This window comes from Mercenaria mercenaria, chromosome 19 (genome assembly GCF_021730395.1).
Source record: "Mercenaria mercenaria strain notata chromosome 19, MADL_Memer_1, whole genome shotgun sequence".
Taxonomy (NCBI): domain Eukaryota; kingdom Metazoa; phylum Mollusca; class Bivalvia; order Venerida; family Veneridae; genus Mercenaria; species Mercenaria mercenaria.
The window spans coordinates 14,376,136-14,390,260 of record NC_069379.1 but is presented as its reverse complement, the minus strand read 5'-3'; the positions used below and the strand labels follow the sequence as shown (position 1 = coordinate 14,390,260).

The 14,125-nt window shown below is 34.8% G+C and overlaps 1 protein-coding gene across 4 annotated transcripts in view; it reads right to left on the bottom strand.

The window, feature by feature from the left end:
* LOC123543154 (UPF0394 inner membrane protein YeeE-like) overlaps positions 1 to 12,976 on the bottom strand; it is a 38,075-nt gene extending 25,099 nt beyond the window's left edge. Inside the window, exons 1-2 of one of the 4 annotated variants that reach the window (XM_053531490.1) lie at positions 12,820 to 12,976; positions 101 to 449 (exon numbers count right to left, since the gene is read on the bottom strand). In XM_053531490.1, the coding sequence (XP_053387465.1) occupies positions 101 to 449 (349 nt within the window). In that variant the 5' untranslated portion in view covers positions 12,820 to 12,976. Of the gene's footprint in view, positions 1 to 100; positions 450 to 4,003; positions 4,136 to 11,690; positions 11,883 to 12,819 lie in introns of those variants that run through there. The other 3 variants (XM_053531492.1, XM_053531491.1, XM_053531489.1) reach the window with 3 other exon arrangements.
* Between the last annotated feature and the right edge of the window lie 1,149 nt (positions 12,977 to 14,125).

The following is a 14,125-nucleotide window of genomic DNA, read 5'->3' as shown; positions in this document are numbered from 1 at the left end:
GGTATTGTGCAGGTACAACACTGAACAGCCTGCCGGAACAAAAGACACACGATTCTATAGGCTTTTATATCAATTATAATGTAGCTATGTATTCACTCACCTCGACTATATACAAACATCAGTCCAAAGACGATTCCACACACAAAACATATGGCAAGTTTAAGCATAGACCACGTGGAACTATCGCGTGTGCAACACGTGGCGTCTATGTCCTTTTTGTCAATTGTCAATTTTGTGCAACTGTCTTGTGAAGAAATAGACGGCGATTTACTTATATCACCAATTTTATTCGTTATTATTTTGTCCTTTTCGTATGGAAGTCCGTTTTTCATGTTTACATCCGCTACTTTATTTCCATCCGGTGAAGTCGGTGTGTCCGCCATATTGAAATCTCTATCGCCACCAGACGCTTGTGAAGAGTCTTTAATACCACGTGACCTTACGTGCATCTGAAATGAAAAATAGAACATGACATGAAATTTTTTAGCTGTTTGCTATTACCCATAATAACTATCGATAATGTTCGTGAGGTCACGTGTTCGGCATTTTTCGGCCATTATTGTAGCTTACACGAACTCACGGCTTTCGGTGCCGATATCACATGTAGTCTAAGAGAATATGTTCAAACTGCTATCATCGAGTGTCATAGTCCATTAATGAAAATTATTGTGTGTCATCGTTAATCGTTTGGTTGCATTATATCAACTCACAGGATGTTAAAGTTCCGGAGAACATGTTGTATGCACATCTACTCACTTAGTATTCAACTCGTAATAAAAATCGATAACAATTTATCCATATTTTCTTTTAAAGAAAATCGAAAGAGTGTACGAGAATGCGAAATTTCATGAAAATTGGCGATCTGCTACCTTAAATGTCAGCTATATCTCGAACCTCTGTTCGTTTTACGTCGAACATTTATTCGACTTAACAAGATTTTCAGTTAATATTTACATGTACATAGATAGGCTCAATACTACATTAAGGTAGGCTTAATACTTTAAACCGGCGGTGCACTGGCAACAATAAAGGGTTTCCAAGCCCACCTGTGGTAGGATATTAACTTCGATCTCTATACAATTCCTACACTGAACAAGAACGTCAGTACTATCTGATAAAATTCAAAACAAATATAATCATATTTTTTGTGTTGAGCAAGTGAAGAAGCTATCACTGGAATCACGGGAACGTGAAATTCTATCAATAATCAAGCCAACACAAGTCTATATAAAAAAGACCTCTCTCTATATATATATAAACAAGAGGACCATGATGGTCCTGAATCGCTCACCTATCTCCACATGACCCAGTGTTCAACTGAGTATGACATCGTTATTTCTATTATTTGACATAGTGACCTAGTTTTTGAGCACATGTGACCTAGATATCATCAAGATAAAAAATTCTGACCAATTTTCATGAAGATCCATTGAAAAACATGGCCTCTAGAGAGGTCACAAGGTTTTTCTATTATTTGACCTTATGACCTAGTTTTTGAAGGCACGTGACCCACTTTTAAACTTGACCTAGATATCATCAAGGTGAACATTCTCACCAATTTTCATGAATATCTCGTGAAAAATATGGCTTCTAGAGAGGTCACAAGGTTTTTCTATTTTTCGACCTACTGACCTAGTTTTTGACCGCACATGACCTAGTTACGAACCTGACCTAGATATCATCAAGCTGAACATTCTCACCAATTTTCATGAAGATCCATTGAGAAATATGGCCTCTAGAGAGGTCACAAGGTTTTTCTATTTCTAGACCTACTGACCTAGTTTTTGACCCCACATGACCCAGTTTTGAATCTGACTTAGATATCATCAAGATGAACATTCTGACCAATATTCATGAAGATCTTATGAAAAATATGGCCTCTAGAGAGGTCACAAGGTTTTTCTATTTTTAGATCTACTGACCTAGTTTTTGACCCCACGTAATCCAGTTTCGAACTTGACCTAGATATCTTCAAGGTAAACATTCTGACCAATTTTCATGAAGATCCATTGAAAAATATCGCCTCTAGAGAGGTCACAAGGTTTTCCTATTTTTAGACCTACTGACCTAGTTTTTGACCGCACATGACCCAGTTTCAAACTCGACCTAGATATCATCAAGGTAAACATTCTCACCAATTTTCATGAAGATCCATTGAGAAATATGGCCACTAGAGAGGTCACAAGGTTTTTCTATTTTTAGACCTACTGACCCAGTTTTTGATCCCACATAACCCAGTTTCAAATTTGACCTAGATATCATCAAGGTGAACATTCTGACCAATATTCATGAAGATCTCATAAAAAATATGGCCTCTAGAGAGGTCACAAGGTTTTTCTATTTTTAGATCTACTGACCCAGTTTTTAACCCCCCGTGACCCAGTTTCAAACTTGACCTAGATATCATCAAGATAAACATTCTGACCAATTTTCATGAAGATGCATTGAGAAATATGGCCTCTAGAGAGGTCACAAGGTTTTTCTATTTTTAGACCTAATGACCTAGTTTTTGACCCTACGTGACTCAGTTTCGAACTTGACCTATATATCATCAAGATAAACATTCTGACCAATATTCATGAAGATCTCATGAAAAATATGGCCTTTAGAGAGGTCACAAGGTTTTTCTATTTTTAGACCTACTGACCTAGTTTTTGACCCCACGTGACCCAGTTTCAAACTTGACCTAGATATCATCAAGGTGAACATTCTGACCAATTTTCATGAAGATCTTGTGAAATATATGGCCTCTAGAGAGGTCACAAGGTTTTTCTATTTTTAGACCTACTGACCTAGTTTTTGACGGCACGTGACCCAGTTTCAAACTTGACCTAGATATCATCAAGATAAACATTCTGACCAATTTTCATAAAGATCCCATGAAAAATGTGACCTCTAGAGTGGTCACAAGCAAAAGTTTACGGACGCACGGACGGACGACGGACGACGGACTCCGCGCGATCACAAAAGCTCACCTTGTCACTTTGTGACAGGTGAGCTAAAAAAAAACATAGACCTGTGTTGGCTCAATTATTGATAGAATTTCAAGTTCCAGTGCTGGAATGAAAATAAAGATAATAGTTTGAGCGCTTTATATTTATTCATTTACTGATTTATTCATATTTATTTTATTTATGTGTTTATTTATGCAATCTGGATAGAACCACTGACCTTCCGTTAGCTGGTTAGTTTAGTTAAGAAATAATTTTGCACGATGGGCGGTTATAGGTCGGGCGTAATAATTTCACGAGGGCGCAGCCCGAATGAAATTATTTGTACGACGTATTACCGCCCGAGTGTATAAATATTGTTAAAACACGGTTTTGCTAAAAATTATTTCGATTCTAACAGTCTAATATGCCGTTAATCTAAAACAGTAGATAAAATATAGAAGCGCTCTTTCTTGGTCGCAACAAAAACTTTCACGTCACCGCACGTTAACGTGACGTCATTCTAGCGTAAGGGTGTTTTAACAGAGACAGAATTTATAGTAATTTGTTTTAGCTCGATTGTGATGAAAGCTTCAAGCTTATTGTAACCACTTTCGAGTTCGCTTCCTGGAAAAAACAGTACTGGTATCATATGAGAAGTCATGGTCGTGACCCCGGTGGGGCTCGAACCCACGCCCCTGGATTGTGCGGCCGACACCTTATCCATTAGACCACCGCTCCTAACTAAAGAAAGAACTCAAAAACATCTTGGTGAGGTTTCGAACCCAAAGCATTGTGATGGAAAGTCATTCAAAGTCCAACCATAACCACTCAGCTACGGAGAACCCTTGCGGTACTCGGCGCTCAATGTGCACGTATATTTTATCTTGTGGCAAAATCTTGAAAACTGACACAATGAACTATCACTATGTTTGTACGTTGACATTTATTTCTTAAAACAAAATTGACAATGTTTACCCTATACCACAAAACAGAAAATAAATTTCCGATCGTATAGAAAGTTTTTGTGTAGCACCCTAAAAAGTTGTAAATGCTTTTCAAAAATTACTTACTTTATAAAATGCGTTCTTTTTGTGTATGTAAGTCCCTTTGATTCTCTTCCTTCTATCCAAATAGCACATTCAACTATTCAATGTGAACTAAACCAGTTTATTGATAGATATGGGCTAGTAGTAGTCGCGTATCGACCAGTGTAAGCAAACAGGAGTGTGTATATATAAATGCACTTTATCACGTGAAAAAGAAAAAGAAAAACAAAATAGCACGTATATCTGTGTGAAGACATGTTAAATTTTTTCTAACTTTTTTATTTATTTTCTTTTTTAACTTTGTAGAATTTATATAATGAATTTCTGCAAAGTACATTTTATATACACACACAAAAAGAAATGCACAAATATAATCTTAGAGTTATACCAAAAATAGATATTTTGAGATATAGTTTTTGAAAATCGATGTATTGAAGTTTGGTTATATTGAGTTTTTGGGCTAGATTTGAACAGTTTTATTTTTCAAATTTAGGATTATATAACCCTTTTAATTTATGTTGGATTATATATATATGAACCAACGTTCTACAAGGTTATCATAATATACGAATACATGTCAACTTAAAAGGACTGTTCAATTTAACGCGCAAACTAAGAGAATGTAGCACTGCGAAAAAGAGCTTGTTTAAAGTTCTGCACAGTGTACCTTAACACTAAATTCCAAGAATAAAAAAGGTGGCAAAGAAATAACTTTAGATATTTAGATAAGGGTAATGGATATAATATCCTGGTTCGATTTTGTTTGTTAAATTTTTACAAAATTTGTCAAATGAATATCAATACCTCATATATTTCTATATATCAGAATAAAATAAATAGGGGTATTTAACCCTTAGCATGCTAGATAAATTGTCGTCTGCTGGAAATGTCGTCTGCTAAAATTGTAAAGTTCATTCAATTTGCTCCAAAATTGTAAGAAATATTGTCAGAGTAGCAAACAGCTTGGAACCTGATCAGACGCCGATTTAATCGGCGTCTGATCTAGTTCCAAGCTGTTTGCAAAGGCTGTTAAATTCGCCTGCAGCAGGCTAAGGGTTAATACACTTCTTTCAACTTTAAAAGACATTACACTATAACCGCATCAAAAATGAATAGTTAACCTTATATAGAATATGTAGTACTTGGGTACGCCTTGTTATGGGTAGTTATAAACGCACACACATGGAATTCAAATCGGGACAAAGAAAATGGCATAACAATAATGGGCTAATACTTTTAAATTGTCATGCAGTGTCGTCACAAATGTTTTATGTGAGAAATCCATTTAGCTACCCGTTATTTATATCCGTTATAACAAGTGGGAAGTGGCCAATATGACCTTGTGACAGGGTCACTTAAAGACATCTGTTTTATGTCTTTAAAGACATTGGTACAGGTATATTTTGATTCCACTGTAGGTATTTTACATGCGTCACTCTCCTGGGATTTTCATGGTCTGGGTGCAACGGCGTCTTCCGTGGCTCTAAAAGCAATGTTGCAATAGTTCGAATTACCGACTGGTTTAAATAATAATATTCCAATTATGCCCACTTTTAAATATTCATCTTTTTGGGAAAGCCTTTCGGTAAGCAAAAGTCTTTTATTTTTTATGCATTTCACAGATATTGCCGAAAGAGTGTCTTTATTAGGCAGTAAAACAATTGATAGACTGAAATAATGTGAAGTTACTATGTCAGAACAGGCCAGAACGACCTGTGTAACATCATACTATCGGCCAGTCATTGTTATTTATTATCGATCAAACAAAAACGCGGCCATGACATTTTTTATTGTCTATTAACTTTACAGCCTTTAACTTCAAATATTGACATGTTGATATAACCAATTATCGACTTCGGAAACATTTTTTTGCAAAGTCATGATCGCTTTGATACAAATAATTTATAGTTATTATCATTATTTTAATTCTATTTCCGCAACTGAGAAAATATTCGTGCCTAAATGTCGGTCGTATTAGATTAATTGTATTATTTGTAAGATACAGTACACATATTACATTTTTGTAGTAGTGCATTATATATTTAACAAATAATCAAGGCCTTCGAGTGGTTTATCGTCTAATTTACCACGGTTCAACGTTCAGATGCGTAGGAATTGAACCACGAGGGCGTTAGCCCGAGTGGTTAAATACTGAAGCATCTGAACGATGAACCATGGTAAATTAGACGATAAATCACAAGAAGGCCTTGATTGTTTTCATTCTGACATGCCCATTGACATATTTTAATACATATATGCTGGACTTCATTTACCCGAGGAGTAATGTATCGGACGTCATGCGGCAGTTTGACGTCATAATGCTCTCTTACCGGTCCGCGCGTCAACCGTTGTTTATCCCAGAATATACAGAGCTTGATTTCCTTCTTTGTTTCACTGGAAATCAAATCGAGCCATGTAAGAATAGAATGTTTTCCGATATTCTCTTTGTTAATGCATACCTTTGCTATAGATATCTAGAGAGAGGCCTCCGTGACCCAGTTGTTAAGATCGCTCAATTCGAATAATTTACCCCTCCTCCTGCACGACACATTTTTATTTCAAGATTTTTAACGTCTTCATATGAAGTCATAGTTCGTAATTTAGTGCAGGCTAGGTTCAGTCTTTCTAAAACCATTTTCCCGAGAAGGGCGATAAATCGCTTTTTGTTATTAGATATAATTGATATAATTGTATTTCCAGATATAATTCTGACAATTCAATACACATGTACTGCATTTTTATTCTTTTTAACCCTATTACATTTTCGTTTCATTTTAAAAGCAAATGTTTCTTTTCTGTATTTATTATTATCATAGATTCTATATAGAACATAAATTATTTCAAACAATTAATGGATGTAATCTATTGTGGACGAGTATTCAATTCATCGACCTATCTATATTAAAGTTCATTTCCTGTCAAAACTAAAACTGATCGACAAAAATGATCATTATTAGTAGTAGTATAAGAGTGTATATGACAGACAAAGATAATATGAGCCGCGCCATGAGAAAACCAACATAGTGCATTTGCGACCAGCATGGATCCAGACCAGCCTGCGCGATGATCCGCGCAGTCTGGTCAGGATCCATGCTATTCGCATTCAAACCCTACTGCAATTAGAGAAACAGTTAGCGAACAGCATGGATCCAGACCAGCCTGCGCATCCCGCTGGTCTGGATCCATGCTGGTCGCAAACGCACCATGTTAATTTTCTCATGGCGTGGCTCATATACATTTTAAGGTAGTAGACCCGACAGTCGATAATTTCCGTGCGTTCACGTATCCTCTGTGAGCGATTTCGGCATCCTTCGGTCATAACTGAAAATTGTTTTCATAAATGGAGAATGCCGAAAGTCGCATTCGGATACAAACGAAAAGAGCCGATTGTCATTACGTGTCCATAACCTCAAAATACAAACTGCATTGGATAAAGCGCGAAAAATGATACGCTAATTTAACGTATATGAACATACCCGTAACTCGAAATAAAAAAAGTAAACTAATACAATCTAGTACTTTCTTGAATATCTAGAAATGATATATACTGCGTAGATCAAGCAATAAATATTTGCAAAAGAGGAGAAAGGGCAAGATCCACTTTAACATTTTAAAATTCGCAAAAAAATATCAAATTGATGATTACAGAAACAAGAGGGCCATGAAGGCCCTGTATCGCTCACCTGACCTATTGACCTATGGATCATCAAGATTAACATTCTGACCAAGTTTCATTAAGATATGGTCATAAATGTGGCCTCTAAAGTGTAAACTAGCTATTCCTTTGATTTGACCCCGTGACCTAGTTTTTGACCCGATATGATCCAGATTCGAACTTGACCTAAAGATCATCAAGTCTAACATTCTGACTAAGTTTCATGAAGATACAGTCATAAGTATGGCCTCTAGAGTGTTAACAAGCGTTTCCTTTGATATGACCTAGTGATCTAGTTTTTGACCCCACCTAACCCAGATTTAAACTTTACCTAAAAATCATCAAGATTAACATTCTGACCAAGATTCATTAAGATATGATCATAAATGTGCCCTCTGAAGTGTTAACTAGCTTTTCCTTTGATTTGACCTGGTGACCTAGTTTTTGATCCGACATGGCCCAGATTCGAATTTTTCCTAAAGATCATCAAGTGTAACATTCTGATTAAGTTTCGTGAAGATACAGTCATAAATATGGCCTCTAGAGTGTTAACAAGCTTTTCCTTTGATTTGACCAGGTGACCTAGTTTATGACCCACCTAACCCAGATTTGAACTTGAGCTATAGATCACCAAGATTAACATTTTGACCAAGTTTCATTAAGATATGATCTTAAATGTGGCCTCTACAGTGTAAACTAGCTTTTCCTTTGATTTGACCGGGTGACCTAGTTTTTGATTCTACATGACCCAGATTCAAACTACACCTTAAGATCATCAATATTAACATTCTGTCTTAGTTTCATGAAGATATAGTCATAAAAGCGGCCTCTACAGTGTTAACAAGCTTTTCCTTTGATTTGACCTGGCGACCTAGTTTTTGACCCCAGATAACCCAATATCGAATTCGTTCAAGACTTTATTGAGGATAACACTTTGATAAGGTTTCATTTAGATTGGGCCAAAATTGTGACCTCCAGAGTGTTAATAAGATTTTCCTTTGATTTGACTTGGTGACCTAGTTTTTGAACCCAGATAATCCAATATTGAAGTCGTTGAAGATTTTATTAAGGGTAACATTCTGACCAAGTTTCATTAAGAGTGGGCCAAAAATGTGACCTCTAGAGTGTTAACAAGCTTTTCCTTTGATTTGACCTTGTGACCTTGTTTTTGACCCTAGATGACCCAATATCAAACTTATCCAAGATTTTTTGAGGGTAACATTCTGACCAAGTTTCATTAAGATTGGGCCAAAATTGTGACCTCTAGAGTGTTAACAAGCTTTTCCTTTGATTTGACCTGGTGACCTAGTTTTTGATACCAGATGACCCAATATCAAACTCGTCCAAGATTTTATTGAGGGTAACATTCTGACCAAGTTTCATTAAGACTGGGCCAAAAATGTGACCTCTAGAGTGTTAACAGTAAAATTTTTGACGACGGACGGACGTCGGACGACGACGGACACAGGGCGATCACTAAAGCTCACCTTTGAGCACTTCGTGCTCAGGTGAGCTAAAAAACATATACGTTGTTTCCTACCGACATTTATTTCATATGCAGAATTATTAAAACAAATACCCGGTAGTATTGTTATTTTATTCATTACATGTCACTGAATATTGCTGACAGACTTTTAAGAAAATAAACATTCTTGCCATATTTAAGACACATGGGCTATTTTACAAGAAATTTATTTTTATACCCGTAATGTTAACTGTCTTTATTTATGTCAAATATTTTCTTTGATAATAAATAAATTGCAAAATAGTACATGCAGTTCAATTAAACAAAAAAAAAAATCTTGAAACTTAAGAAGGAAATTTATTTTCTTCCATAAAATACTTCTACATTTATGCCATTCTCCTTTCACTGTATATACTCAGTTCCAAAAGAAAGTGTGCACTTTTTAAGTTTAAATATTTAAAAAAATTCCCCGACGTTTTTGTTTCATTTTTCACTCTCAGGTATAACTGAAAATCTAAAATGCACACCAATTTGTTTACGAACTGATTTAAATTTTGGTACCAAACATTATAAGTTTTCATGAAAATAACCGAAAAAAAGAAACAACAGAAAACTAAGTGCACACTTTCTTTTGGAACTGAGTATACATTGCAGGTTAGTGGTTAAGACCGCTGACGTTGAATCACTTAAATAAAACACTCAACGATGTCGGTTCGGGCTTCGCTCGGGTCGTTGAAATCTTCATGCAAGGAAGCCATCCAGCTGGTTTATGGAAGGTCGGTGGTTCTACCCAGGTGCCTGCCCAGGTGACGAAATAATGCATGGAGGGGTGGGGGTGGGGGGAGGGGGCACCTGGGTTCTTCCTCCATCACCAAAGCTGGAAAGTCGCCACATGAGCTATATTTGTGTCAGTGCGACTTTAAACCCCCCCCCCCCCCCCCCCAAAAAATAAAAAAAATCTCTGTACATTGCCTCATATTCGTAGACTGTGTCCTTAAATTGTACTGACAAGTGATAATATTTTTTTATTTTCAAAATATTCATTGCTTTTACAATAAAATCCAGATTTCTCCTGTTATCGATGTTTTAATAGTCAATACGATTGTTTTGTACTTACATCATATAACTAATTTCAAAGCGTTTTGTAAACTACAAACTCTTTTAAAAACTACAAAAAAACAAGAAGTTTTCGATTTTGAAAAAAAAAATCTTTGAAAACCGATTTTGCAAATATTACGTTTTGAGTAATATGAACGGGTCAAATTTTATCTTTTAAATACTTAGACTGGATTATTTCGCAGAAAAAAGACATCAATACAGTTCAAGTACGAGAGTTGCGAGTATTTCAAAGATATCAAGACAGTCATGTAATTCTAGTACTGCTTAGATAAATGTTACGAGGCCAAGGCATAATACAGAAGAAGAAAAAAACTGGAAAAAAAGAGAAATATTAGTTTCTAATGTTATATTAAATGTTATAAAATGAACTTTTTTACATAGAAATAACACTCCATATAAACGTTATCTATCATCCGATTTTATTTTTTCAGTTTTCCGTCTATATTTTTTTTACCTCGAAACCCTTTTGAAAACAAATTTTGAAGAACTGTAATGGTATGGCTACACTATTTTTCAAAATATTAAATTACGATAATCCGCAGTTTCAACATATTTATACCATTTCGGCCCGAAAGATGGGCTCAAACCACGAGATTCTATGACTTTGGCTACACTATTTTTCGAAATATTGAATTACGGGAAATTTAATCCGCATTTTCTACATTTTTATATCTTTTCAGTCCGAAAGATGGGCTCGAACCGCGGGACTCTATTACTTCAGGGCTTTGAAAATAAGGATAAAGGCGCCTAATTTTTAAAGCAGTTATCCGTGCAGTCTGATCATGATCTGCACTGTTCGCCATTCAGTCAGTATCTTTTTGGTATGTACCCCTTTTAACAGTTAATGGTACTGTCCAAATTGAAAGATGGACAAGTTCATTATAGAAATTTAGCAGGGTATGGGTGATTGCGTTATTTTAGAACATTGCAATTTTAAACTTTACAACTCTGAATGCTAAATAGAGACAAATATTTAAATCAATGACTTAATAGCCAAAATAATTATAATAAATACTTGTATATTTATGACACCGCAATAAAATTTAATATTCAGATTCAATAATAAACAGTATTACATAACTCCTTAGATAAATCTCCCGATTTAAATCGACGGTCAGTAATTTTGCTATATGACCGGTCTAAAGGTCTAAAGGTTTCTTTCAGATCTATGTCATATAATGAAACCCTTATTGAATGGTTTAACGGTTAATAGTAAAAACTATTGTCCGAGATCAGAAGAATTTGGGAATTAATTTCTGAATCACATTTTTTAAAATTATTTTTTGACTTATTAGCCCAATAAAGATGTGTTGAATATAGACTGGTCATATAGCAAAAACTATTGACAGTTAATTTAAGAGTCACGTAAGGGTAAATAGGTTTGACTATTGCCGATAAGCCGTTTAAATAGATGAATTAATAAAATAATATTAACACGGATGCTTATAAGGGGATACATAAAGTGTACTTACATATCGTCAGAAATAATATCCACTTTTTTAGATAAAAATAGGGGTATTGTTGAGTATACGAATGCCTACTTACACTTTTAAATCATTGTCAAACTAAGACTAAAGCCACAAAAACATCGCACAGTGTAGTTATCCAATGCCTTTGTATTCAAATTTTATATGACTTTTATAACAAAATTAGGAATGAATTTTCGGCATGATGTCAGCGAAATATCATACTTTGAAGTATATCAACATTAAACAACGATACGGTTTCAATACTGACTATAAAATGTTGAAAAGTAACTCTACCGTTACCGAGCTATAAATGTGTCATTATATATAATGACTTAAAATACTACACCAAAACTGATTTTAGAAGGCCTGCACGGTACAGTTTTTAATTTACAGTGCATACGCGCACGTGTGCCCATCATCTATGCAAGTTATTTTAGGGATTTAAATGTCGTATTTATTTCCGTTTACATATAATGCATCTTTGAAATTACCATTTGTGACAGTATATTTTGAGAAAGAGTTCTTAAATAGACACATCTCTATTTGCATATAATTTATAATCGCGGTAACTAATCACTCGCGGTACATCATACTAAAATGGTCCATACCGTACATTTGTAATTAATTTTTCATCAATAGCTTTAACATCTTCCATAAAACTGACATTTCACATTAATTTTGAGAGCTTTTCTTTTCCCAGTGACAATATTTTGTTAGTATTCTACATAAAAATGACCGATTACTTATGATCAATTTTGTGACAGCAGGTTACTAGCGGAAATGAATAATAAAGATATTCCGACATTTCCATCAATATAAGATAAAATATCTTTGTTTAATGCACATTTATAAAGTTTGTCATGTTAACATTCAAAAACATTCCAAGAATTTAGTGCCACTTTAAGACCAGCTATTCCTATATATTACACGAATAGTATTTTTTTAGTACTAAACATTAAGTGAATATATCGATTTATGTCGCAAAGAAACCCTTTACACATCATATTCTTTTGAAATTTAAATTTAAAGTTTTGAACATGCATCAGAAAAAAAATTTCCAACGAAGAAATATATTATAATAAAATTTAACAAATTTCGCAAGAACTTATTCCATTTAAGAATTTTTACTTACATAAAACGTCCTCTCGACGAATTTCGCTAAATGTTATATATTGATGCTACAGCCCGTTCTATACCATAGTAAATTTGAGTAACTGTATATATATATAGCACATAAAACAAGACCGACGCATGGATACTTTTTAATTTTTGCGTTTTAACTTTTCAAGATTAACGAAAACGTGCGCGGCTACCGAGCGTGTAATTTCCTCATGGTTTGTTTGTAATGTTAAACATAACACCCAATTTAAATAACAACTATCTAGAGTATAATTAAGAACACGGTGATAGGTAATAAGTAAATAAAATGCAAGATCATTTTCTATTTGGCCGTACTCACGTTTTCGTTTGAGAAAGGTCAAGATTGAATCTTTAAAGCTTCGATTAGTGCGCGATTTAAATCATATGTCATAAGTTAATGTGAAAATTTCGGTTAGGGTGAGGTCAGCCTAGCGATAAAATGTTGAATAGCGATATGAAGGATTAAACATTAGGTATACGATTTCAAAGTCAGCTTTGACACGTAAATTAAAAAAAAATGCGATTTTTATCACATTCATATCTAACGATTAAAGATCAGTTAACAAAATGATATATACGGACTGGACAGACGGACACAATTTTAATATAGATCGATGTTCCGGAGCTGAGGTTCCCAGCGTATGTTTTGTACAACTCATGTGTGTTTTGTTAAATATTATACTAAATAAAAATTGAATTTTGTCATGCTTAAGCAAACATTGTTGTTTATGAAAAGTGTGGAATAACACACAGTACAATCTCGAATGTACAGCGGACGCAGTGGTCCGGTGTTTACACTGTCTGGCTAGGAAAACGGGACTCGTGAGTTCGAGCCAAAGCTCATTAGTCTTAATACAATACTAACATTGGGATAAGAGTCCCGTGTGTGGATGCTTTACACCTGGCATGTAAAAGAACCAGGGAAGCTTCAGTAATTCTGCAATCTGCATGTTTCCATTCTCCAGCTTAAAGTTTTCACCAAGCCAAAAGTGAAGTTATGTTGACCGTAATGGCAAGCATTATTTGCGTAGTAGATCTTTACAGCAACAAATTTTTGTTGGCGGCACACTCTTTTTTTTTTTAATGCCTGTCTTGTTGTATAAAATACGAGTGTTTGACAACGTGTAAATTTAACACATGACCGTGCATACAGAGTTTTATAAGGTGTATACATTGCTAGTTTTGGCCCTATCTGACATACGCATATCTTAAAGCTATCAACGCACGTTTCATTCATTTTATAAGTAAGCAAATCTTTTGTCACCCTGAGTATCTAAAGATAAAAACCTCGTATACTT